Below are 27,947 nucleotides of genomic sequence, written 5' to 3' on the forward strand. Positions count from 1 at the left end.
GCAACAGAACCATGAATGTGTATTAAAACACATTTAAGTAAGAATACCCATGGGATCTCTAGTTTAATCAATGCATCCCAGATGTTTTTGGAAGCAGGTAGACACATTCATTATAAACAAAATAAATTTAAACTAAGCAAAAAAAAAAAGACAGGAAATTTGTTCTCAAATCTTGAACTTCTGAAAGTAAATTATTACACAATTAGAATTCCTCACACAATTACAACACTGGTTTTCCAATAGGTTTGGGCAATTTGCTGGTTATTGGCTAGGCTTTTGTTTATAAATTGCAAGTTAATCATATCATTTACTTTTAGCTCCTTATTGTCATAAAACACAAATAAATCAACTGATTGAAATCTCTTCCTAGAAAAAGGTTTTAGCCACTTGGAGCTCAATCAGAACCTAACTCCAGGTGATGGTAATATATGATTCTTAAGCGGAGAAGAATTCTCAACAATTAAAATGATACTATTTACTCAGTTCAGCAAATTACTTTTTCTTTGGTTAAGCTGTATCTAAATATTTTCCTTCTAACTTTAAACAAGGAAGTTACTACGTCTTTTGAAACTACGGACCATTCATAAGCCAGCGGTAAGGCAAATAGCAACCCCTCTCCTTCACTCTCGCCGGCACTTGCGCGCGCACACATACAAGTATATGAAAAACTGGCCTGAGATTTCGTCTGGATGCAAATTCGTTTCTATAAATTACAGAGTTAATACAATAAGAAGAAAAAGACAAAAATCTACCAACTAGGCTGAGCTGCCATCCTCTCCATGTAGTCTTTGGCCATGTCTCGGGCTTCAATGTTCTCAGGATACAGCACACAGAACATCGCCAAGGCACCCAAGTTGTTGCCGTAAATTTCATTCCAGCGGGCGCTGTACTCCTTGGGATCCCAGGGAGGGAGGTACTCCAAGGGGCTGGACAGCATGGTGTGCACCGCCTCCGTGAGCCGGGCAGCAATGTGCTCGTGCGAGCTGGCGGCCCTGAGCTGGAGCTCCGCCACCTCCGCCCTGGAGAAGTACAGCATCGGGTGGCTGTCATAGTTAGCGTTGGTGAAGGGAATCATGACTTCTGGGTTCTCGTCGGAGATGTAGGCTGATACAAAGCAAAACAAATATATGAAAAACACACTGGGAGCCCCCCGTGTGTGTGTCTTCATCGTGGCATCAGATCTCCAAATCTCCAAGGCAGCCAAACCATCTTCGAAAGATCCTATAGGAGGAAAAAAAAAAGGAGGAGGATATGTCAACCAAGGGAACGTGCAAAAGTAGAAAACATATGGTAGGCAGTGACCTCCCTTATAGGAAAAGGCTTAAATATTGAAAAATACAGCTTATGAACTTAGATTTTTTCAAAATACAACAAAAATTTGAACTAGGAAGAAACTTACTGAAACCTCAAAATTTAATTAATTGACTGATTAAGTAAACATCATACATCAGACACAAACTCATTGTGGAAAACAGAACTTCAGACTTGGGGAAACAGTGTAACATTTGCTCAAGTAGGCCCTGGGCTGCCTTCTCACATTTTTATCATGCAAAAATGTTTAGATTTTATTTTTTTTGACTTTTTAGTCGTTAGGTATTTTTTTAGACATTACTATAAAAACCACAATAACCAAAAGCTGGTGGTGAAATGTCATCCGGGAATCTGAATGGATATTAGGGGAAAAAAAGAAAATCCTGTCTTTTAAACAACTAACTGTTCGCTGCTTCCTAGCATTCTACATTCTGACCCAGAGGTTAGGATCAATACATCCATAAGAAATTAAGCGAACAAAATACTATGAATAAGGCTAAACATCCTCTTTGTGTCAGCAGAAGGTGGGGCAGAGAAGACAAAAGCAGAATAAACATCTGCCAAGCCCATGGGTTCCCTGGGCTGACATCAGCAAGTGTCCAGTGAAAGATCAGCCACGGCTGCTGGAACGAGAAACTGACATGCCTTCATTCAGAAAATAAAATCCCCGAATCAAAAGGCTGAAATAACACATGTGCATTTTCCCCTTATTATTTGAAACTACTGTCTAGTTTTTCATTTTGCATAAGGGATTTTGGTGTCACTCAGTAAGTCAGACATTCAAACCAACCTCACATATTTTCTTAACTACTTAACTTTCTCAAAAATCCTTTTTTCAGTGGCAGCTTTGCTCACAGGTTAAAAAGAACGTCTTTCAAATGTAGGAACATTAAAAAAAAAAACAAAAACCACAGCCTAGTCTATGTCCCACATCTGGGATAAAGCAGGCATAAAATCCCCCAGAGGGAAGTCAGGGAATTCTTAAAATTCTTCAGAGGGGAAAGGTTATAGAAAGCAGACCAGAAAAAGACAGTTTTATGTAAATAATGAACAGTAGTTTTCAATTATTAAAGGGAGAAATGAAGGAGAAAAATCAACCTCCCCAGCTGAACACAAACTATTTTTCCAAGGAAAAAACTGTCTCATCACATTCAGAAGAAAGAAAACTAAGGATGTAACACACATTGGAGATCAATCCATTCTCAACTTGTGGGATCTCCAAGAAAAAGGCAATATGGCATCACTTGTGGATGCTGCCATAAATTCTTGTATTCTTTAGCTTTCTGAATGTGCTTTAGACTATATATATGAAACTCCATGGCAGCCACTTTTCAAGCATTTTACATTTACTTCAAGGGTAGAACTTATGATGAATAAAAATAATTAGTGTAGCTATGCTAAATAAAATAGAAATAACTCTTGGACTGTACCCATATTATGTCTAGCACCCAAAGCTTCAAGGCGGCTGGCTGCATCCTTCAAGGTCAGAGACCCAGCCAAAACAAATAGTCTTCTGAGGTTGTCTGAGGAGGGGTGTGGTCTCTGGCAACATAGAGATATGGCTGGGTCTGAAGTAATGCTCAGTCTCTCCCAACCCCCCGGGTTTATTTCTTGCTCTTTTCAGAGAACAATCATGCTAACAATTAAAAAAAAAAAAAGTCTGCGTATATTAAATCCCCAAAAGTCTAAGAAGGATGCAGCCATCAATACAATTAACAGTGAGGGAGTTTCAGGTACCCATGGTGAGGGTCGGTGGGAAGTTTCTCCCTTAAGTGACCCCTACATGCATAGAATTGAGGATCTTCTCTTAACTACTGGCTTTTTAATATGTAGCTCAAGTTCTAGGTGAATAGGGGGTGACTTGCATTATGGGGGGATGGGTAAAAAGCTAAGTGGAGACTAGAATTTCTCCACCTCAGGTTCTGTGCAAACATTCCCTAAAGGCGGCCAAGGCTGATCTGCATTAGTCTCTTTCTCTTCCCTTACACATCCCATCCTCCTACCCAGGGCCAGAGCCACTGAGATAGTCAGGGCTGCTCCAGAGAGTCCCTCACAATGTGGCACTCATACTATGATCCCAGCCACTTCTGCCAAATTGCTTCCAGTTGCGTAGGATGTGCCTGAGTGTATTTAAATAAGAAGGGTTGCTCCTGAAGCACGGAACCTCATTAGGATGTTGTTTTGGGAATGATGCCACCCCAGCATGCCAACTGTTATTGAAGGCTCCCTAGTTATTGCTTCAAATTCACGTAACGGTGTCAGGGTAGCAAGGCTGTGAGTTACCACACATTTATAACATTAATTCTTGTTGGAATACCATGTGGACCAATGCAGAACCCACAGAAATTCTTCAGAACAATCATCTACTTGAACTGCCTGAGGGGAGAGGAGCATGGCATTCACAGTGGCACAAAACACTCAAAAGGCCTAGAAACTCCTGTAGCCTAAAACCTGTTCAGTAGTTTTTCCAAAAAAAAGAAAGAAATTAAATTTAACTGAAGTCAACCCAACTTTGCTTAAGGCTGATAATCTACAGGGAGACCTAATTCCACCTACCATCTTAAATCTGTCTAGAAAATTTCACCAAAAAGCCTCTATTTCCAGTCTTTGAGTTTCCCCTTTAACTTTCTACCCTTGGCATTCTGCGTACCCACTCTATAAAGAGAAGGTCTAAAATTAGATGAAAGGAGTATTTCTTAAAATAGTTTTAGGTAGACCACAGATACAGATTTGATGCTAATTTTATGTATTTATTTCAACGTACATTAGGAAAAAATATAACTAGCACATCAAACCCGAGATTTCCAAAAGTACATAAAGTTCCTGGTTAAAATACATTCAAGTTTAAAAGTAAGTAAAAAAAAGTAAATGGATAATGCAAAAATTGTTGAAGGCAGTGCCTAAATGACTGAAGTTTGGGAGATGCTAAAATGCTCAGTGAAACAACGGCCGTTAAAGGCTAATGAGTTTACCAGAATGGACATCTCTGACTCTCCCACTCCCCTATCACAAAACACACATGCACCTTAGACAAACAAGTCAGTAATTTCCCCCATCTGTGGATGGTCTCTCAAGCCATTCTCCCCCTAGGTCACTGTGTTGCAGACACAGCAGAGCACTGCCAGCTTCCTTAAATCTTTAAGTTGCACTTGGCCCAGTTCAAGAGTATGGCATTTTCAATATGGCAAAATCACGGGCTACCCTCAGCAGCTGCCTCAAATAATACACAGTTTACCCATAATTCAATTCTCAGGACGTTTCTGAATGACTCTACTGAGCCCCCCATTTCTCCTAAAAGTCTTTCTTGCCTTTTCTCCTCTGCTGTAATACACTGACTTGCCTAATCCAGTTTTTCTTCTCATTCTTTTGTCTCACTCTGCACAGCTCAGAGAGAAAACATTCCTAAATTTTGACCTAATCAATGAATACGCTACAGTCATTTAAGAATTAACTTGTCACTACAAGATACAACTTGTCACTATGAGATAATTCAAACAGCAATTTGATCATCTCTCTCCTCTATGCCCTACGTACATCTGCAGCAGCCCAAGTTTGGCATTATGCTTAGGCCAAGCCAAATTATACAAAAAAGTGTTTAATAAGATGCCTGAATTCTAATTATCTTAAGTAGGTTCTCACAAAGCAATAATAAGCCTAAAGTTATTTTGCTTTCATTCTGATTTCAATAATCCACTCCAGTTATTATGATTGCTGACACACGGAGATATTTTGTATGACATGCTTTTCACATGTTTTGATCTTTTATTTACAATAACTTAATGTGGCAAAAGAGTATTAAGACTTACTGATACTGTTACTCTCACAGTATCTTAGAGTAAACTTCAGAGGCAGAACTAGAACACGAATCTCCTAAATCCTAAGCCAAGCTTCTTTCCTTTAACCAAATTTTTAACATTAAAGGTCCCATTTTTGCCGTCCTTACACAAAGAAAGCACAGAAAGAGTATGCTGGCTGGGAAGGAAAAGAATTGAAAACTAGACTAGCACATCGAGGTTCAAAAATGAAGTGGGTTTCCAAATGGTCTGAGACTGTTTATAAATGAAATACAAGGTCGTACAAAAGTTCTTTCAATTCCTCTGGCTTTAGAAAATATAGAAAGTATAAGTCTGGAAGAGAGAAATCACTCTGTAGAAAGTAAAACATGTCCCAAATTAAGATGGATTAAAAACCCTCTTAGAATATGTGCCAAGTCTAAGGAGCACAGAATAATGATTAACATTATGGATGTGGAGTTGGGCAGACATGACTATAAATTCCAGCTCTGCCTTGATCAACTGACTTCTGCTCTCAAAGCCTTCATTCTCTCATCCATAAAATGGTCCCAACTTCATGGGGTGACTAAATATTATGCGACGCACTTAGCACAGAACCTGAGATGAGTTAAGAACTCATTAAACATTTATTTATTTATTTTTTTTAAAGATTTTATTTTTTCCTTTTTCTCCCCAAAGCCCCCCGGTACATAGTTGTGTATTCTTCGTTGTGGGTTCTTCTAGTTGTGGCATGTGGGACGCTGCCTCAGCGTGGTCTGATGAGCAGTGCCATGTCCGCGCTCAGGATTCTAACTAACGAAACACTGGGCCGCCTGCAGCGGAGCGCGCGAACTTAACCACTTGGCCACGGGGCCAGCCCCTTAAACATTTATTTTTAATAAAAGTGAAAAAGTTTGACATGCAAGATTATATTAATCTATCCATAAAATATTTTATTTGAACAAAACTAAATATTATAAGCAAAATAATGAGAACCAGAGACTAACTGACCAGGGCATGATCATGCCACTTGTTGGAGACTTAGCTGAACCTTGAACATAATGCTCCTGATTCTTGACACATCATTCATAGTAAGTTCAACACTCACTGGAATGGAAAACATATGACTCTCAAAATTTTTCAAGTATTTGTTGGGTATTTTGCTCCCAAAGAAAAGAATAATGATTAAATAAACTATTATCTGAATTTGGTGGCTTCCCAAGGCTGGTAATTCTTGGTGTCCAAATGGTAACTGCTTCTTACTGTCTTCTTTCAAAAGAAAGGCTCGGTGTATTTCCCACTAATGGCTGGGAAGTACAATCTCTGACTTGGGAGCTGTTTCCTAGTAACAAATTTATGTTATGGAAGAGATACATGAGTACTCGGGGGACATCTGCTGCCATTGCCAGAGTTGATAAGTTAACCTCAGTCCAGGGTCTGGCCTTGGCTCAGTCAATGTCATCAGTATCTCAGCTGATCATCCTGGGAGATACTATCTGATGTAAATAAAACTAAAACCCTCCTTCTCCAACATATATAAAACCAGAATGTCAGTGCATTCATTTATGAGAAATACAACTATCAAGCAGATTGGGAAATATTTTCTGTCTTCATCAAAAAACTGCACAGGAATTAAAATTATTAGATAATTGCCCGGTGCACAAGGAATCAGAACAAAGGGAAGGGGAAGGGCCTGAGCTTGGGGCAACTCAACCAGTCAAGATCACCGCCATAATTGTACTTGAGAGCAGGCTGTGCTATCAGCATTTGTCACAGATGCCCCTGGGATGTCATTAAAAACAAAAATTTTAAAAATTAAATTGTAATATTATTTAGGAAAGAAGAGCAAAATGTACACCCCCTACAGCTCCTGCCACCGACCCCACCAAGCTCAGCCCAAGAGTAGCTGTTTCAGTTTGCCTAACCCAAAGGATGGGCCTAGTAGTTAGTTACATGATTAGGGTGGTTAAATAGTCCCCACACCATAAATGGATGTGCCCATATTCATGAAGGGCTAAAACAGTCCAGTAGACCAGACAACTGGATGTCACTGACGTCACACCCTCTCTCTGGAAAAGTATGAACACACTGCAAGAGCAAGCAACTATGACTCTTTCTTGTTCATGCTTCCATTGAAACCCAACTACCCTCCCTCTTTAGGCCTCCAATCAGGTTTTAGGCAAATTCTGACGCCTTGAGAGCACTAATACATCCTAAGAAAGCTGCACATTTCCTTCTCTGACTATTTTAGGACTTAACTCTCAAAGAAACCTATTTCCAAGTATTTGAGAAACATCTTGCCATGGTCTCACACATACTACTTCACTGTTTCCACATATTTTAACTAACGGAATGTACATATTTTTAGAGTTCTCCTTACTTTTCTATTTCAACTTTATTAAATGTATAATTAGGATGATTTTTTTTTAAATAAATGTTTCTTAATATCAAATTAAAATCTTATATATCCTTAGTAAATTTTTGTAGTGAAACAAATCTAACATTATTCTTAAATACATCAAATCCTAAGAAAACATATGGTTTTGGTACTATACAATGATTCCCTAAAATTATACTGCCTGATGTGTAAAGCCTGTGGACTCAGCCAAAAAAGAAAATTTTAAAAACCAAGGGCTCTTAATCAAAATGAAAGCTCCTTTTACAGAGGGCTTATTATTTCCTTATTTAAGGGTGAAATGAAAAATATCTCCCCAAAAAGTCATTTCCAAACAGAAATCCACAATACAAAATTACAGCATATTGAACCCCCAAGAATTTACAGACACTACTGAGGGAGTAATTGTAGCTCTGAACCCACAGAGCAAAACCACACTGTGTATAATAATGGTGTTCACCACCTTCACATTCAACATTGGAAAAACTCTAGGTTAGGTTTATATGTCAAGCGCAGCTCTGTGCAAAGAACATTTCTTCATCGTCCCCAGAAAAGTTTCTGTGAAGATACTACATTTTCTCCTAATATAATCTGAAGATCACTTCTTTCCTACACCAACAATGATAATTGTATAACTTCCTTATATGAGAAGAATTAATCTAAATTATGTTTCAAATGGACGTAGATATTTTCTGATGTCAAGTCTGAAGGCTCCATCTCCTGTTCACCAGAGACTACTTAAATGAGAAATTTAGTGGCTTTCAAACCGAAAGCATAATTTAGTAGTAGTGTTCTGCCTGGTGCACATTACTACAAAACTAAGAATCATTAAGATCCAGGTTTGAGAAAGTGGTTGTCTTACATAACGTAGAAAGGAAGTAAAATCTGTATCATTTTCATGGAGGCAAAAAAAGCAGGTCAGGAGTGGTGGGTCTACAAAGTCACTGAGGAGACACTGGAGTACTTAATTTTCTTTACACAAAGGTTAAAAGATAAAATGAAATGGTTATACTAAGACAAGCTATAAGTAAATTCTGGTGTATCTACCAATCCAACAATTGGATATCTTCTGATTGGCACTTCTCTATTGCAATTTTAGTTGATTTTCTTAATGATGGCTTTGGAATACAATATTCTAAAGTATATTCAGAACTTTTTATTCTGATATTATTTTCAGAATAACTGAATGCTGAGTATAATTAAGTGTATTTTTTTTTGTATTCCAAATCTTTTAAAAAGTAGAAATTTATGTGTATTTAGTTTTCCAATGCGTTGTTTTCCAGAATTGGAGTATCAATTCCCTATCCAGGTGGGGGGGGAAGAATTTCTTATAAATATTAATTAATTAATTCAGCTACATATTGAGCAGCTAGTAAATCTAGGGACCATGCTAGGCATGAGAATATAAAGTAAACAAGAAAAACTATGCTCTGCCCTAAACAACTATACGGTGAAAATCTAAGAAACTGGAGTTTCTGAGGTTGTTTTTTTCTTTTTTTAATTGCAGTACTTGTATTACTTTGTCTGACCATAAAGATAAATAGGAATTCTCCCTTAGTTCGAAGCAATTTATTTAACTTACTGCACCTGGTCCCAAAAGAAAATTAGCAATCTTTTCTTTCAACATTTTTTTCCACAGTAAGTAACCAAAGATTTTCTGAAAAGGTCTGAAAAACCAGCTATGGCTTTCTCAGCAATAGCTTTCACCATGAAAATACTCTTGTCTGGCATTACTAGCTAAAAAAATAAAGCATAGAAAAGAAGATGAATAAAGATAATGAAGCCAATAGCTAAATATAACCCCATACAGCTTCAAATAACAGTTAAACTAAACCATGAAATGTTCATGAAAACTAAAGTAAAATTTTCCTTCTTGCCATAGATTCACGAGGGCAGACCAGTGAGGTGGTTTAGGAGCTGGCACTGGGGACAGAGTGGCTTTTTTCAACACTCTGTGTCTTTGGACAAACTAACTATCTGAACTCAGTCTCTCATTTAAAAGGAGACAAAATGGTGTCTGTCTCATAGTCTAGTTGGGAGATTAAGTGAGATAACACCTATAAAGCACTTACCACTTCCTGGTAAGTGTCCCCAAAAATGCTAGTTATCATCGTTCACTCAGAACACGATTAGTGCTTGAGGGCACAAGCTGAAGCCAGACTTCCTGAGTCTGAATCCCAGTGCCGCCACATCCTTAGCTATGTCCCTGCTTCCTCTTCTGTAAAATGGATAAAATAATAATACCTTCCTCACGGGGTTTCAGTGATCTTTAATTAGCCAATATACATAAAGCACTAAAAGAGTGTCTAGGTTTTAAAAGGTGTTCAATAAACGCTCGCACGCATCATCATCTTCTCCATGAGAACACCAAGGTCAGCCCAACGGAGAGGAAGTGCACCATGACACCAGGAGGGAGTGTTCACAAAACTATCACTCACGGAAAGCTATTTTTAAAATAGGGACAATGCACTGTGTGTTCATGACCTTGCAGACTCTTCAAGAATCTAAAAATATCAAATATTTTGACAAATATAAAGTATTTGATGCCAAGAGATTTCTCCTCCTTCCTGCTCAACTACACATTTGTAACTTTTAGGCTACAGGGTCCAAGTAACTGAACACATCTGGGGAGAAGAGAAGTCTTTAAATCTAGCACTATTTCTTCATCAACCAAAATTTATATAGAGAGAGGAAACTTACTGATACACCATACTGATATATATCTGCTTACACAGAAAAACATCCTAAACGTAGAAAGATCAGTAGAAAGATGAAATTTAAAAGATGAAAAAATTACTTCTGAACTTAAATATAATTTTTAAAAAATCTGACATTTGATCAAAATACATTTTCTACTTCCCATAAATGGCAATATACATTAACTTTCAGTCGGTAATGCAACTCCTTGAATTTGTGGATAAAACTATCTTTAATTCTGTAACCAACTCTCTCCCTTTGATTTTTAGATACATGACTTCTTTTCTTACCAGTGGTGATGGTAATTTTATGTGTCAACCTGATTGGCCACTGGGTGTCCAGATATTTGGTTAAACATTATTTCTGGATGAGTTTCCAGAAGAGATTAGCATTTGAATCAGTAGCAGATTGCTCTCCCTGATGTGGGTGAGCCTTATTCAACCTGTTGAGGGTCTGAATAGAACAAGAAGGCAGAGAAAGGGAGAACTCATTCTTTCGCTCTCAGGCTCTCTCTCTGCCTCACTGCACGAGCTAGGGCACAGTCTTCTCCTGCCCTAGGACTGGGACTAACACCACCGGCTTTCCTGGGCTCCAGCTTGCAGACAACAGATCATGGGACTTCTCAGCCTCCAGAGTCCCATGAGCCAATTCCTCTGACTCACCACCAACTTCCAGGCCACCTTTCCTCCTTTCTACCTCTTTCCTGATTCCAGTCAATATCACATACACTTACAGGTCGGTTTCTCTGTTCTTCTAGCCCAGTATCTACAAACTTCTATGGGATGAGTCCTGACATCAATTATAGATTTTCAGGTAAACCACCACAAAACATGTCAACTCTTGTATGTAATCTACCATCATTCTCTCACTTACAAATTTAGCTAAAACTACGTACATTTTGAGTATGTCCTTATATCATCTCCTTCAGCATGAGGTCCTATAAGTTTACCCTCTAATGATAATGACTCTAAGAAGCACTAATACCACATTCAAGGCCCTGCCACCCTATGCAGGAAAGGGTTAACTCAGCAAGCTGATTGCTCAAACCATACACATTTCCAAGAAAGGCCTGTCTTCAGGACTGGCCCTTCTCTGACTCATGGAAGATGAGCTCTGAGCCCTTGTAATATTCTGCCTGAAAAGAGTTGTTCATATGCCTGAGGCCTTGGGCCAATGTGGTACCAGTTTGATCAGTTTACAGTACCAATGTGATTTATGATGAACTTCTGTCTTGGCTCCAGGGGCCAGTCTGAATAGCTGAAGTCAGTCATGCATGTCTAAATGACTGAACCCCAGAGGAAGCCCTGCACACCAAGGCTCTGGTGAGCTTCTCTGGCTGACAACTTTGCACGCATTGTCGCGTATCATTGCAGGAGTGCAACTTCACTAGGAAAGGACTCCTGGACGCCTGTGTCTGGTTTCTCCTGGACTTTGCTCCTTGCACCTTTTCCCTTTGCTAATTTTAATCTGTATCCTTTGGCTGTACTAAACCATAACCATGATTATACCAGCTTTTTTTAAGGCCTTCTAGAGAATCACTGAGACTGACAATGGTCGTGAGGATCCCTGACCTTCATTTTAGTCCAATCATCTAAGTTCCTGTTAGAATTATGAGAGTCTCGCCATAACACTTTGTCCCATTAGAACAAATGTTGTGATACTTTTCACCAAATCTTTCTCTTAGCTTAACTTTTGTTATTTTTCTCTTATACTCAGAAAAAGTGATTTTGTCCAAGGATGCTACTGCTGAAGCAAAGGACACAGCTGAATATACTGAACTTACAGACTGTTTAAAAGCTTTAGATTTTGTCTAAAAATGAAATATACAGATGTTAGGCAAAAGGCTTAAAATAATTTCATGGGAAAGTAATTTGCTGGCATTAAACCTACAATTCCAGTTCATTCGACTGAAATGAAAATTTCATTTATTGGATGAATATATACAGAATGATGTTTTTACCACCAAACATCCAGTTCTTTTTTATTCCTTACGTATATCCAAGTATTCTTCCATTTGTTCAATCTTCAAATACTCACCAATGATAAAATTTACTTTTTTTTGCTGACTTTCACTTTCTCAAACATTTTATATGTACTTTTTTTGATTCTCATTTTTGTTTCACAGATCACAGTTCTTTGGCAACAAAATCCCTGACTACTTTCCAAATGTCCTCCTATGAATCATAATCAAAACTCAGAATACCACAGACTGGGTTTGTAAAACAATGATGCAGAGATGTAACTAACCCAAAGACGCAGGCACCGCCTTCCCAGACTCCCCCAGCTCAGTTACTGGCAGCCAATCCCACTAGCAATTCAGGCCCAAACTCCCCCTCCTTCCCTGCCCGGCTCTGTCTCCACACTCAAACCATCAGCAAACTCTGTTGGTTCCATCCTCAAAATCCATCCAGAATCCAGCCACTTTCACCACCACCCCAACGGCCTAAGCCACACCACGTCTTGCCTGAATTACTGCAATAGCCTTTCACCTAGTCTCCCTATCTTCACCCTTACCTCCTGATGGTCATTCTCAACAGAGGAGCTAAGCCATCCTGTTCAATCATAAATCACATTATATCACCACTCTGTTTAAAACCCTCCAATGGCTTCTCATCTCATTCAGAGTAAAAACCAAAGTGCCGACAATAGCTCCAAAGGCACTACAGGGCCTGGTCATGTTACCTCCGCCTTCATGTCCTACAACTCGCCTGACTCTTTTCTCCATTCGAGCCGGGTGGCCTCCTTACTATTCCTGTACACACAGGGTGTGCTCACTCCTCAGAGCCTGGATCCTTGCTCTTTCTGCCTAGAATGCTTCCCCCTAGACATCCACATGGCTTGCCCTCTCATCCTCTTTAAGTGTTTGCTCAAATGTCACTCTCAGTGAGGCTGGCCGTGTCCATGTGTCTTATTTAAACTACATCCTTACCACACACAACCACCACCATTCCTTAACTCCCTTCTAGGTTTTATTTTTCTTCATGGCACTTACAACTTTCTAATCTACTACGTAATTTACTTATCTTTCATGTGCCTGGCTCCCCACTCTAGAACATAAGCTCCATGAGGGCACCTTGCTTTCTGCTATCTCCCCAGCACCCAGAAGAGTGCCCAGCACTGAATAAACACTCAGAGAATATTTATTGAATAGATTAATTTAACTAATTGTCAAGATGTAAATCTTCAAAAACTCAGAGATAACTATACGTCTAATTATATAGCAATATAAATTTAACTACATAAAAGCAAGAAAAGTCTCTGTGTACCAAGATAAACCATCTGCAGTAAAGTGTGCTTCAATGCTTGAAACTTTCAAGGCTGCCCAGGATGATTATTAGAGTTGACTGTTACTGAGAGATGCCGCCATACCCAGCGTCCTCCCATCCCCCGTAGACACAAAGCTCTCCCTGTGTCTGCCCCAGGGTGCTGGCTGGCTGCTCTACCCCAAGCCTCCCTTGTTGACGTGCCTGGTCTGCCTCCGACCGCAGTCCACTCTCTGAACATCCGTTGTTGTTTCCCAACATTCCACGGTTAGTTTTCACAGATTTTCTCAAGGGCTTTCCCTAAACGCCACCTCACACCCTTCAGCCCATTTTGCATGGGATTAGATGTCTCGCCACTCTTCTCGTCTACTCATGCCCAGACCAGCCCAGCCTCCCTTTCTGCTGGGTGATTGTTTCAATGCTAAGATTTTTTATTGAGGTTGCTCTTTTTTGAAATGTATAGTGATTCCCTTCATGTCCCCACTGTTATCCACATTCCCAAGGATTACTATTATTATTTAATGGTTTGGTTAAGGATTTTAAAGGCATTATTATTTGCAAATTTTAAAAAAATCTTTCTATGCTGCTAGGATTTCTTTTACCTAGAGAATTCAAAGCAATAAGGATGCTTTCTAATGAATTTATTATTTTCTTTTATATCTATACCATTCCTGTTATTTTGTGCTAAAAAAACTTATTATGGTGGGTTTTTACAGATCCATCTATAAAGTGTTACTGGTCGGGAAACAATTTTTGAGGAAAAGTTTTACTAGACTGCTGGGGACTATGCATGCTGTGCAGAAATAAGAGAAGAATTTCTGAATTGATGGCCACAGATCCACAGGACAAAGAACATGTTCCTGCAAGAAATACTCCAATTCAGGGCCTGAAACATGGCCAGATACTGCATGTTTGTGTATCTGTTCAAGGTCCTAAGTGTTTAATTAGTGTCTATATCCTTGTCTTGGTGAATCCATGTCTATATGTCAGTCCTACTCTGGGAGTGTTGGCCCCAGTCTTTGCCTCTTTCCATCTAGGCATACACCTCTCACATCTACCCTACCCATTTCACCCCGTCTCTGCTCACAGCCAGATTCCCTCTAGCTACTTCTTTTGGTCAAAACTGATGGAATGCTGCTTCATCCATGCTGGAGAAAACTCCTTTTGTAGTAACCTTATTTTTAAACTTTCTTCCCATATTTTGTTCTAAATGGATGTGGAGACTCGAACACCTGTCAGGTGATTCCAGAGTTAAATGGGGTAGGGCAGAGAGACCAGATGTCGCTTAAGATTAAAGATTTCATGAAGGAACTTTGACTCCTTTAGTGACACCTTAGCTCTTCTTGTGTTCTCCATGGAGGCTGAACCTCACATTCTTCCCAACCCACAAGCAAGATGGAGCCAGCTCTTCAATTCCGTGGCCACTTCCATTCTCTCAGTGGCTCTCTAGGAGTGATTCTCCTGGAATTTTCATCACATATGTCTATGTACTCTTTTTAATCTTCGCAGGTAATTTCTATTGCTTTGGGGATATTTCCAACTTCCTCTGTGATTTAGGAACCTCAATCATATTTGCCCATCTACCTCAATCCCTACTATAAACCTGGGAGACATCAACTTCTATCTTACCTCACAGCTGCACATCTGCCCACTTACTCGTCTCCAACTGACTCCCCAGTAAAATCCTTACTATTGACACTTTAGATTTTTCTTTCTTTCCAAAAGCATTGAATCCTTCCTTTATTACTTATACATAGGAAGAGTGATATATCATCCAAATTTACAGAGAAGACTGAAATTATTCAGTGAAGGTATAATGTCCTAAACCTATCTTCGTATCTTTATCTCCAATCCCAAGTAGCAAGAAGTCACCCAGAGTGCCATGCAGGAAAGAAGGAAAAAAGGCCAAAGAGCCTTTCAGGAGACAGGGAGCACACCAATATCCCAAGGCCCTCCGTGACATGGCCATCGCTGTGGCTTTTCAGAGAATGGTGCAGGTCCAAGCAAACAGGAGAAAGAAGAGCCAAGGACAGCTCATTAACATTTCTCATATAAACCTACAGATTCCTCCTCTTTTCTAAAATCCTTTTGGCACACCATGGCCATAGTGTTGTAGACTCAAAAGGTCTGACCTGGAATCTGTTTTGAGTTGAATTGTGTCCTGCAAACCTTTATACACTGAGGTCCTAATCCTCAATACCTCAGAATGTGAACTTATTTAGAAACAGAGTCATTGCAGATATAGTTAATTAAGATGAGGTCAGAATGGAGTAGGATGGGCCCCTAATCCAATATGACTGATGTCCTTATAAAAAGGGCAAATTTGGACACAGACAAACTCACCCAGGGAGAATGCCTATGAAGATGAAGGTAGAGATCAGAGTGAACTATCTACAAGGCAAGGAATGCCAAAGATTGACAGAAACCATCAGAAGCTAGGTGAATGGCATGGAATAGATTCTTCTTCATGGCCTTAGAAGAAATCAACCCTGCTGACACCTTGATGTTGGACTTCGCCTTCAGAACTGTGGGATAATAAATTTCTGTTGTTTAACCCACCCAGTTTAAGGCACTTCGTTACAGCAGCCCTAGCAAACTAATACAGAGTCCTCCTTCTACTATTTTCTCATTTCTAAAGTAGGGATTGGTTCTTATTATATATACACCAGAGGCTGCTGTAAACAATAAATATAGTGCTTATCAAATGCCAGGAACTATGCTAAGTACTTTACATGGACTGACTCATTTAATCTTTACCACAGCTTCATAATATAGATACTAATCTCATATCCTCTTCACAACTGAGGAAACTGAGTCATAGAAGGATTAAGCACATTACCCAAAGTCACATAGAAAGTGAAGGAGCCAAGATACAAACCTAGCAGTCTAACTAATACTATCCATGAAATAAATATCTTTATAGATCATAAATTCCTCAAAATAAAGAAATCACCATCATCATATCACTTTCTTACTCAAGAGCTCTATTTCCCACATAAATGGATAACTTTCCACATCCAAGAGCTTTCGCGATCTAAGCTCTGGCCTACCTTTTCAATTTTATCACTTACTTCCTCCCTATACAAAGTCCCCCTTCACATTTACATGCTCATCCTTGCCTGAGCACAACTCTGTCCTTCCTTCCCATGGTTACTCTCTTCCTTGGGGTTCCCTCTACCTACTCCACATCCAACCTCTTACCTTTCTCAAAAACTACAATGCTCTTTATGAAGCCTTCCCTGGCAATTCCATCCATAAGCAGTCTCTCTGTGGCCACATATATGCTCAGTTTTCTTTGAGAACACAGGCAAGACATCAGCCAAGAAGGTGCTTATAGCATCTTATAAGATGGCAGAAGAAATAAAATATTTACCAAAATAAAAGGAAGTTTGCATGAGAATGGCAAAGTACTACAGAAATTTACAGAAGTCAACACTTCTGGCTGCAGTGAAGAAGGAAGGACGCACTGAGGAAGCGGTATCTGAATTGGGCCTTAGAAAGGGGTCAACAGAAATGTTTACAGCTTTAACTGTCTCTACTAATTTAGTACTAATTGGCATTTAGTGCTAATTAACACATGAGTTACTTGAAGGTACATGTTATCTGACTTTTTGACACTTGTTTCACCTCCTCGGGTATAAGCTGCTGGGAGGACGAGGTCTTAGCCTTGTCTTTCCTACAGCGTCAGGCATCACCAATTACATGCAATTATAGGGCTTCAAAAAATATTTGTGAAAAATATGAAAGAATATATAAAGAAGGGAAGAAAGAAAGAAGAGAATATCATAAAAGGAGGTATGTGAATTCTTAGGATTTTTCCAAGAAGTTCTCCTCCACCTGCAGTCGCTCTATTTCTCTGCTTGTGCCTCTTCCTGTGCCTTTGCTCAGCTGGCCACTTGCTTGCAATGCTTTTTCCCCTTCCCTTTTTGGCATAATATCCTCTGAGGTCCAATCCATTCTCCCCTCCTAGCTGAGTTTTCTCTGCCCATGCAACCCTCACAGATCTCTTCCTTCCTGCAGTCCCACCACATGCATTGGTCTCTGTTCAGCACTTAATTGTTCTCATAAAGTTCCATACTCAGTTATCCTCCTCCAACCAGATTTCATGGCTCCCCAGAGGTAGAAACCATGTCATATTTATTTTGCATGCCTCCCCTCTTCGCCTCCACTCAGACATCCCCTCAAACACAGAAGTACCTGGCAAATACTTGCTGAATGACTAAATCCTTTCAGTATTTGTATTGCTGAAGTATAACGTTCTTTCATCTGACTCTCCAGGTTCAAAAGTACACTGGAAAAAGTTACACATCAAAGCTTTCATTCCCAAGTAACACAGATTTATCTTTCCTAAAACTTGCAATCACTGAACCAAACTGCAATGGCTTCACCAACAAGAAAAAAAGGTGTAAGCACACAAAGAAGGATCTGTTATATAACCACCCTACCACTGCTAGCTCAATTCAACTTCTTTAGGCACAAGATTTATCATTTTATGGCAATTTAGTAGCATAAATACTGCCACACATTTCTTCCCCAAGAAAGAGATATTGGAAGTGGTCCAACTTAACCTAAAACTTCTAAGATGAAATTTAACAAGTAAAGCTGAAATTGAATTTTTAAAGTTCCCACAGCAGATACTCAAATACCATTTGCTAATTTGAATTTTGTATGGAAGAATTCTACACAAGTCACAGTAAGTCTAAAAGTTTTAATGGTGAAAATCTTAGAACTCTAACATAACACACAGTCAACAGGATAAATCTGATCTGAACAATATTGGTTTCCTTAGAACAAAACGGTGTATCTTAAAGTTTCACACTAGTATTTAAGAAAGGATAAATTGAAGTATTGCATAAAAGCAACAGATTGATTCCCATTTTGCTCTCTACTTCTCCTGGGTTTCCATTAGAACCAATGGGCTCTAACTTGTAGAAAACTTATGGTAAAGATAGAGGAATAAAAGAAGAAATTAACCTCACAACTAAAGGGGCCAGCCAAAGACACTCTTACCCAAGATAACTGCAGGTTTTTCAGTGCTTCCAAGAATCAGTTTCCTTTGAGAAAGGTAATTGTGAAAAGCATTTCAAAATTGCTTTAAAACTGTGGGCTGTAAAACTAAGCTAAACCAAAAATTTAAAACTATGTTGAAACACTTAATTCCAATTGCCTAAGTCATTTACTTTGTTGGGCTCCACTTCTTGGCATTCTCTAAGCCCACTGACCCAATACTATTGGCTGAAAGTGAAGTTTCCAACGTCTTTTGCTGCATCAAAATAAACCTGCTTTTAAGATAATTATATCATGAGTACTGCCTAATTTTAATATTGAGAAAAAACAGAACCACTGGCCTGAAACCAAACAATCAATTCTCCTGGAGATTCTCTCTTCCTAAACAAAAATGAAACAAAGTTCACACTCTGTTTCTATAAACACCATTATTAGCCATAAATACTGTTACAAGAAGTTTGGTATATGAGAGAAATTTCCAGACTCTTTCTGACATGGGCGACCTCTATATTTTGACCACATGGTTGATGAATGCCCCATATGTTCATGTGACCACTGTTGCCAGTCTAGTTCTACTATAAAAAATGGAGCAGAGAAATGTAAAAGATATTATTCAAAGTCCAATGGAACATGATCGTCTGGTGCCAAGACTTTTTCTTTAAGATTTTCTAGAATAAAAAAAAAAAGTGGAGAAAAGTGACTTGTTTGGGGAGAAAACAGATTAAGCATAGAGGAGAGGAGTTTTCAGATACTGCAATGTGTACCTGAATGAAAGTCTGGAGGAATCCTATATATGATGAATATTTAACCAGTTAGCAAATACATTGTTGTAATATATTAAAATGCTAAGTAGAAGCTGTAAAGGCAACTTGTGTTACAAACACTAAAACTGGTCATTTCTTCTATATCCATATAATTAAATCATTTTTAATTTCTAAGACTTTCAAATACAGAGGAGCAGAAGTCATAAAATTCAAACCCCAGAAGTCAAATGCTAACATCCCTTCAAGACATCCTCACTTAAACCTTTCTAAACAGAGAAGAACTCAAAGGCCTCCTTCAGAAATCCATTCTAAAGGTTAAAACATTCAGAGAAACTTCCCCGTATTTAGTATAAATCCCCCTTGATGCTTGCTCTAAGTCCATTTCCTCTTCTTTTTCTTCAGGGAAGATGGAAAACAGCTGTTCAACATTCCCTTTCAGGCTACTTTTTCCTTCCTGCCAGGCCCACTCCCCCCATGGGAGAAGTGTAAACACTGCAGGTGATTCCAAAATCCAGCTGTCCCATGCTGACTCTCCACGGGGCTGGTGAGCCTGGCCCCATTCCTACCTCCTAGAATGATATCATTAAACTGCAAAGGCTCCAAGAAAACTTCTTTACCAGTATTTGTGGAATTCTAGAAATCCATTGCTTATAGTCTGTCCTCAGACACATTCAAATAACAAAAATAGTGCAGTTTCAAGAAGAAAAGTTTACAGTCAGAACTGGAAAGAAGGTAAGTGGTGTTGTCTTGCAGCCAGGCCATCTTGGTCTTCACTCCTACACTACGCTGTACGTCAGCATGGTGAGTGCATCTCGGCATGAAACATTTTTAAACTACTTGGTGATTTTTATCAAGCAGTTCTTGAGTTTCTTGTCACTGACGCAACTTTCTGGATGTAAGCTAACTTTAGAAATGCAATAACCCTTTCAATACTTCAATCTAAAAAGACTGCTTGAAGTGAAAGTGTCAATTCGTACTGTTATTTCCATAAATGAGTAATCTCTACTAGATTCACAGCATAACCTGCAGATTACTGTATTTTACACCAAAATTTATACAACCAACCTAATGTTGTTACCTCCCACTTCAGGAATTGCTAACAAATATTCTCATTTTTCTTGCAATAGCCATTAGACTCCAACAGTAAAGCCAGTATATTGCGTGTGTACTTCGTCAATAAAACCATTATAGACCCACAAGCTTGGTAAGCCCATTTCCTCTACAAATTCCTCTTAAGAGTTATGAAACGCTGATTCAACTTTGTTGTGGTGTAACATCCGCAAGCATTAAATGCCTATTGCTTAGTAGCTCAGTTTGCTACACATGAGAAAAATGCAAAAGCCTTGATTTAATCAACAAATGCAAATTTACAACTTGATGGCATCTGTGTATGCAACAAATATTTCAAATGGAAAGATTTAAATGACAGCTCTTTAACTGACTATGGACCTATTCCATTTCTACTAAAAGAGCATGTACACTAATTTAAACTCAGACAGGGAATTTTACTATGTTTATCCTGCTATTTTTCACATTAACTGGGGAGAAGAGAGGCATTGCTTATTCCATAAATGATACCCCCCAAAATTTTTAGCATGCAGACACTTATACTTGGTTGCAAATTCTCTCTGACTCTGTCTAGGACAAACCAAATGGACACAAATAACCTACAATGGATATGTTACACATAACTGAGAGTTAACTGCATATATGTCTTTTGTTACATTTTTAAAAACAGGACTACACTTACCAGATGGTCATAACTATGCCCAAATATAAAATGCCAAAACAAATCATGCTTACTATCAATATGTTATAGCTTCTACATATTACCCAAGAGGCAAATTCTGTTCTTTCAGGAATTGTTTACTAAACTTTGACGCCACACTTACCAAGATCAAGTTTATGGAATATTCCAAGGAAGTTGAAATAAATAGAAGGAAATACAGGGGTAATCTTAATGCACATTAAAATTCACAGTATTATTCGGAATTAAGGACTGAACAAACTACTCCATTCAAGAAATAAACAGATGGCTCAACAATCTTTTCTTCCCTTTCCAAATTAAAATCGTTCCCTTTTTTTCTTTGTGACTTCCAACAGGGTCTCTGAACACTCTGCCTCCTACAGGTTCCTACTCTTCTGGGCATCTGAAAGAGAATCTGGAATCCATACCCTCAACAGGCTGGAGCTTGCCTACATAGGCAGAAGTAAGCTACAGCACCCAAAGACCTGAAGCCAGCTAATGAAAACTGAGTGACGAGCCCAGGACTCTGCAAGCATTAGAAGAGGCCCCACAGTGGAATCCTTCCAGGGCCAGGAAGAGATACAGCAGAGTGGACGAGGAGGGAGCTGGGAGAAGGGGGTCGATAAGAGGCCAGTTTCCAGAAGGTTGGGAAGCACATAAGTGTGCCAGGGAGCTGACAGTTCACAGACAGTTGTGAGTAGTAAAAGGGATAATACACTAGATCTGTAGGAAAACGAAATGTAAGAGTCTTTAATAAACATGAATTTGGAGCCATGCAGGAGAAAAGTAGAATTAAATGTGTAATTTAGGTTAACCTCATATTTAAGGTAGGCCCTACTTACTTGTAAAATGATGTCTCTTACCTTCACAGTAGTTCCATTTCCACAGCCCTAAAATGAGCATAAGACACCTGCCCTATATCACGCTCCATTTCCACTAGGCTACAATATGAAAATAGAATTACTTGAAAAAAATTTTAAAAGTACCAGGCAATTTTAAAATGCAAGTATTCATGTAGCTGAATGATCTCTCAGGGACTTTTCCTTTCCTTCAATTGTCTAAACACATATAAATTTGTAAGCAAGATCTTATTAATCCTAATGACCCCCCTTCATCCATCCACAGTATTTCCCATTTGTCTTTCTAGCTTGATTCTTTCCTGCAACACTTTTCCACCATCAGCTAACCAAGCCACTCTTCTATACATAACTAGAAGTTGTGAAGCACTAAGTCTAGATGGATCAGAATGTGGGCCTATATTTATTTACTAACATATATAAAAAGATTTTCTTTAACAAACAATTATTTCAATTAGAAATAGTATCCACTTCATGCAAAGTTTAATTTTTAAAAGGGAATTTCCTATTAGAATTGGGCCTTAGACTTGGCAAGACTTTATGAAAGTCATCCACTTCTACATATTGCTATCACCAAATGGAAGCATGGATCAGTGACTCAAGAATCTGGCATTTTGATCTTTACTTTCCATTCTGCCACGAATTCACCATATGAATTCCATGGGAAAATAATTTCTCTTTTCAGTACTCTGGGTTTATACAGTTGCCTATTTCCCACGTTGGGCACTGACTCTGGGTTTAGAGGATTTTATTGTGTCATCCAGGCATCTGCTGGCAATTTGCTGAACCCCCAAAGAGTTTTATCCTGTAAATCACTATAAGAGAAGGTAATGTTATTCCAAGATGAGAAAACTCTAAGGCAATAAGGTCTGTCCTGTCCTCTGCTTAGACACATTCTTTCAGAAGCCTGCTCTTCATCAAATCTCATCAGCTGCCTGATCCACTCCTTCAGAATAAGGATCCAGACCCTCTCAGTAAATGGAATAACAATATCCACTATGATGATGAAGTTCCCTCTACATAGTTCCTGGATCTCCTCAAACACCTGCCACAAGCACATCCCAGGATAGCAACAATATTTCTCTTTTTATTGGGCATGGGAGGGTGAAAAAGGATAAGAATATTTACTGCATTTAAAACTCAAAAATGCTAATCATTAAGTACTATTCAATATATGCTACACCTACAAAATGCTAGTCTTTTATTACTAGTTTCTTTACCCCTTTTGAAAACAAAGATTACTGACCTATTAAAACCCAAATTTAAATATTTTATCTTCCTTTACTCCTCTCCAATCATTTGTTGAAATCATAATATGGAATTTTCTTTCACGCAACACAGTGTGATCCAAGGCAGTAGAAATAAACACCAAACTGATCTATCACAAATAACATATTAAAATGTGTAAACAAATACTTTATTGTTTAATTGCAGAGTGCATTTTCATCCATGATTTTAAAACACTTTTTCGGAGATTAAAAAATCTTTATAACGAGGCCTTGGGAAAGGCAGGGCAACATCTGTGAAGATAACCACCAGTCCTCTCAAAGCAGGGCTGTAGGACATTGGACTGGAAAGGCCACAAATCTCACTGAAACCCTGTATTAGCTAATTTGTGGACTAATTCTATAAATACTGAAGGAGATGCACACACAAATGATGGTCCTGACCACACGTGGCCAACCTAGCTGACCTCTGACAAGGTGTCTTCCCGCAACCAGGCTCCTAACCTCAGAGGGAGGAATTTACAACAGCCTCTGCCCAGCAGGATCAGAAAGGAGGCAATCCCCTCGGGGGCAAAGGCCTATACCATCTTCTGTTCAGATTTCCTTCTTTGTCCACGTTCTTTTATCCAAGTACTCCCTTTTACGTGGTGACTGTACTATCAACATTTCTTTAACCTGAATGTAAAAATGTCCTTGAGGCCACTGTTTTTATTGAATTAACTAAACTTGATGAAACTGACACTAACAGCATATCTCAATCAACGACATAGGACGCTTCCCAAACTCAAACCCTCAGGTGCTGCTTACTTGTGTTTTCTCCCTTTCAATCTCAGCAGCTCCAAGGAGCCAGGGCAGTTGCTCACACATCTACATCTCTCCGAAGTAACCAGCACTTTCTCCTTTTGCTGAACCCACACAGAGGGGGCACTAGATGATGGCGACATCAGATTCCGTCTTCGCTCTCCTCTGTTTTTACTAGAACACTTCTTACCTACACATTTCATAAAAGAACTTATATCTGTATGGTGACCTTAAAACAAAAAGTAGTACATGACAGAAAAATACTCACATAGATAATCCTGTATTTTTATTTCTTCCATGCACATTACAAACATTTTAGGGGTCTCATTTTAGCAGTACTGTCTGAATATTCTACAAAATACTGCTTATCATATTTCATAGAGGTTATCACTTATTGTGAAATTTTAAAAAACTGAAGAAAAGAAAATGCCTGAAAGATTAAATTCTATAATGTGAAATCTAAAATATTGAAAACTGTTTTGAAACTATTTCTAAGTGAGAATGTCCACTTTCAAATTTAATGTAGCATTAAATAAAGCATAACTTTCTAAATCATGACTAACGGAAAAAATTTTTGAAGAACTTTATTACAAGAAGATCCCTAGGAACTAAAAGTGTCATTTCCTGATCTAAGGAATTGCAGGTAAATGAGGTTCATCTCCTGCTTTTACGCAATGGATTTGGCTTTAATCTTTAGTGCCTGCCGGCCTAAGTGGGGGCTGCTGCCTTAAATGAGCGATGAAAATGAGAAAGTTCTCGGGTCACAAACTTAGCCCAGATTCCAGCCGCGACAGATCTTGAGCCCATCCATGTGGCATTGCTGACAGAGCTTCCCAGCCTGTGAGTCAGGCGCCCCCCACCCCCCCAGGGGCTGCCTCGCTGTGAGGTTTACCAACACTTTCTCCGAGCGTCGGCCGAGCCAGGCGGCGCTGGAATCCGGCGCTGGGGGAGGCTCGCTCGGGATGTGCTTCCCGGGCTTCCGCAGCCGCAGAGGCTGGCTGCCAGCGCCGGGATCGGCACCCACGACCCCCACCCCCGCAATCAGCGGGGACACGCAGGGAAAGGAGGGGGTGAGGCCGTACCACCCAGCTGGGCAGAGGGAAGCCGGAGCCCCCCGGGCTGTCCGGGAAATCGCGGCCAGACCTGACGCCCCGAAAGCTCCCTCCGGGTCCCCGCGCTGCGCCGGGCTCCTCGCTGGGCGCTCCGGGGCTGCGCAGGGACGAAAAGCTGGCCCCCACGGTCCCGCTGCACGCCTTGCGCCCTCCAGGAGCCCAGCCGAGCTGGCCCGGGCGCGGCACCCGGCGGGGACGTGGCTCTCCGCCTCCCGCCCGCGCCGGGCCGGCGACCCGGCCGAGTCTCCGGAAGAAAGTTGCGCCGCGTGGGGCCCAGAGCGGCGCCCACCGCGCGCCCCGCCGCTTACCGCTCCCCGCCGCGCCTTCGTCCTCTCGGGCGTTGCCTCCCCAGCCTCGGCCCAGGCTCTGGAGCCCCTTCCCGGCCCCCCTCACTGCAGGGCGCCCGGGCCCCCGGCGCCCTCGGAGCCGAGCCCTCCGCGCGCCCCCCGCGCCATGGGTGCCGGTGGGCGCCGCGCCGCGGGACGCGCGCTGCAGCCTCGGGCGGCGCTACTGCGAGCCGGGCCGGCGCGGGCGGGTGGGGTGTGGGCAACCGGAGGAGGGCGGGACGCGGCGGGCGCTGAGGCTCGGCTGGAGGGAGGAGGAAACCGCAACGTCACCAGAGCCCGGGGAGGCGAGGATGGGGAGGGGGAAACGGGGACCCTCTCCCGCTGCCGGACCCCGACCTCTGGCCCGCCCCGCTGTCTCCCCTCCTCCTCTCCCGGGACTCGCGGCTCGGAGCTGCGTTCGGCCCTAGCCTCCCCTCGGGCCCCGACTCCATGCACCCCTGTCCTGCCAGGCCTCTTTAGCTCTAGCTCGCTCTAGTTTCTGGTGACCCACACGCTTCGGGGTCGACTCTGGAATCGCCCCCAACCGAAAGATACTTTTAGAGGCCAAGGGGGAGGAGCTGATGCTTTGGGATAGCCCGGGAAAGGAAATCGAGGAAAACGTGGAGAACCTTAGTAGCGAGGCTGTTACCCTCTCCCCTCGTCTTCTCCAAAGTAGTTACTCCTCCTTTTCTCCCACATTCGGTTTTACTCTCTTCTCAGAGAGAAAGGAGGAAATCACCTATTTAGAAGCAGTTCTAGCCTCAGCTGTACTAACGAAATACAAAGGCACCAAATCCTGAAAACTGAATGTATTTTAATCATCAAAGGGAAAGAGTCGGGAGCAGAGCATTTGATGTATGCAGTTTACAAGAAGAAATTTCATTTACCTTATCTCCTAGGTCTGTGTGGATGGGCTGGAGACGGGGAGGGAAGAGAACCCTCATCCGTTTGAGCTCTTCAGGTGGAGAATCTGCAACCTTAGTAGTCACAGCCGCCTTGGAAAAGTTCCCGCCATTCTCTTAAAGCAGCCACTGCACACAGCCGGGTCCAACCTGGCTCCAGGGAGGTGTCGGATGTGACCAGGGCCATCATCTGAGGGCTAACTTGGCCACCCTCCGTGTTAGCGTGTAATTAATCTACCAAAGCTCGCTGGTACAGCAGTGACAGATGTTTACCCACTCCTTGGAAGTGGAGATGTTTTACCTGAGAGCAGGGCATTTCTCCATTTCCTTCAAAGTGCCTTGTCTGAGTTCTAAAGGCCCCCCTCCATCCATTTCCCCTTGTCCTCAGAGGTTCTCAAGACCTGCAGAGGAGTTTCCATCAGACAGCGTTAGAAAAAAATGTGGATGTCTACTTTTTTGCTTCTCTTTTTGAGATATTGCATTTGAAGAGAAGATTCTCACAAGTCAAGAGGAAGTGGTTTTGCTAATTTTTTTTAATGCTCACTCAGGTAAACCACTGATTGCGTAAAATTCCAGATGTTTTAGAGGTGGCCTGTGGAGGAGAGGGGCGGGGGCTCTAGAGTTTAGAACTCCCTTTAATCCGATTTAAATCCTTATTTTGCAATTTACTGCTAGGGGCCTTGGAAAACTAGCTTTAGAGCCTCAGTTTCCCCATCTATAATGTAGAAATGCAATACCTCCATTGAACAGTTATAGAGGATACAATAAAAATAGCTAATATTTGAGAGTTACTGCATGCCAGACACTGTGCTAAGGGATTTACATGTATTAATTCAATTACTAGAGAGGATTACTTGTAAAAGTGCCTTCCTGTAGTATGTAACCCGTAAGTATTAATTTCCATTTATCTTCTCAAATTTGGAAGAGACTTTAGAAAGAGCACCTGGTTTGATTTATTTTACCTCCCAACAAGTAGTCATCTAGCTCAGTGATTCTCCAACCTAGAACATTACATCAGCAGGGGAACTTTGAAAAAATACTTTTTTAATAGGGGCCCCACACAGGATCAATAAATCAGAATCTCTGGGCTAGAGTCTAAGCATCAGCATTTTACAGTTTCTTCCTGGGGGATCATAATGTGCAACCAGGACTGAAAGCTCTTCAAAAGAGACAGTACCCATTGTCATTTGCTTCCCTTCACCCTCAGTTTTGGCTTCAACCAACCTAGAAATCTGCTTCTGGATAACATCCACCTCTTGCTAAGGGCCCCCATACAGTAAGCCTCAAAGATCTGCAGTTCTAGGGGCTGGCCCCTTGGCCCAGTGGTTCAGTTTGGCACACTCTGCTTATGCGGCCTGGGTTTGCAGGTTCATATCCCAGGTGCTCAGACCTGCAGCATTCATCAACCATGCTGTGGCAGTGACCACAGATAAAATAGAGGAAGTTTGGCACAGATGTTAGCAGCTCAGGGCTAATCTTCCTCAAGCAAAAAAAAAAAAGAAAAAGGAAGACTGGCAACAGATGCTAGCTCAGGGCTAATCTTCCTCAGCAAAAGAAAAAGAAGAAAGAGCTGCAGTTCTGACCTCTGGAGTCTTCCAGTATGCATCTAGCCTTGATTCCACAGAAGAGTGCTTCAGTTTGCTGGATACCTACCTGTTCCATCAGCTTTTCCTCATCCTTTCTGAAAGTCCTTGGAAGGTGGTTTACTTTGCCATCATCCCTCTCGAAATCTGATCCCAGTAATTGAATTCAAGGTTTCATCCAAA

At 40.8% G+C, this 27,947-nt stretch overlaps 1 protein-coding gene across 5 annotated transcripts in view; it reads right to left on the reverse strand.

The window, feature by feature from the left end:
* The window catches only part of DSE (dermatan sulfate epimerase), a 71,424-nt gene extending 45,186 nt beyond the window's left edge, over positions 1 to 26,238 (reverse strand). The window contains exons 1-2 of one of the 5 annotated variants that reach the window (XM_046676733.1): positions 26,167 to 26,238; positions 753 to 1,221 (exon numbers count right to left, since the gene is read on the reverse strand). In XM_046676733.1, the coding sequence (XP_046532689.1) occupies positions 753 to 1,168 (416 nt within the window). In that variant the 5' untranslated portion in view covers positions 1,169 to 1,221; positions 26,167 to 26,238. Of the gene's footprint in view, positions 1 to 752; positions 1,222 to 23,847; positions 24,000 to 25,261; positions 25,401 to 26,166 lie in introns of those variants that run through there. The other 4 variants (XM_046676731.1, XM_046676732.1, XM_046676734.1 and 1 more) reach the window with 4 other exon arrangements.
* Positions 26,239 to 27,947: the final 1,709 nt, after the last annotated feature.

Source organism: Equus quagga, chromosome 11 (genome assembly GCF_021613505.1).
Source record: "Equus quagga isolate Etosha38 chromosome 11, UCLA_HA_Equagga_1.0, whole genome shotgun sequence".
Lineage (NCBI taxonomy): Eukaryota > Metazoa > Chordata > Mammalia > Perissodactyla > Equidae > Equus > Equus quagga.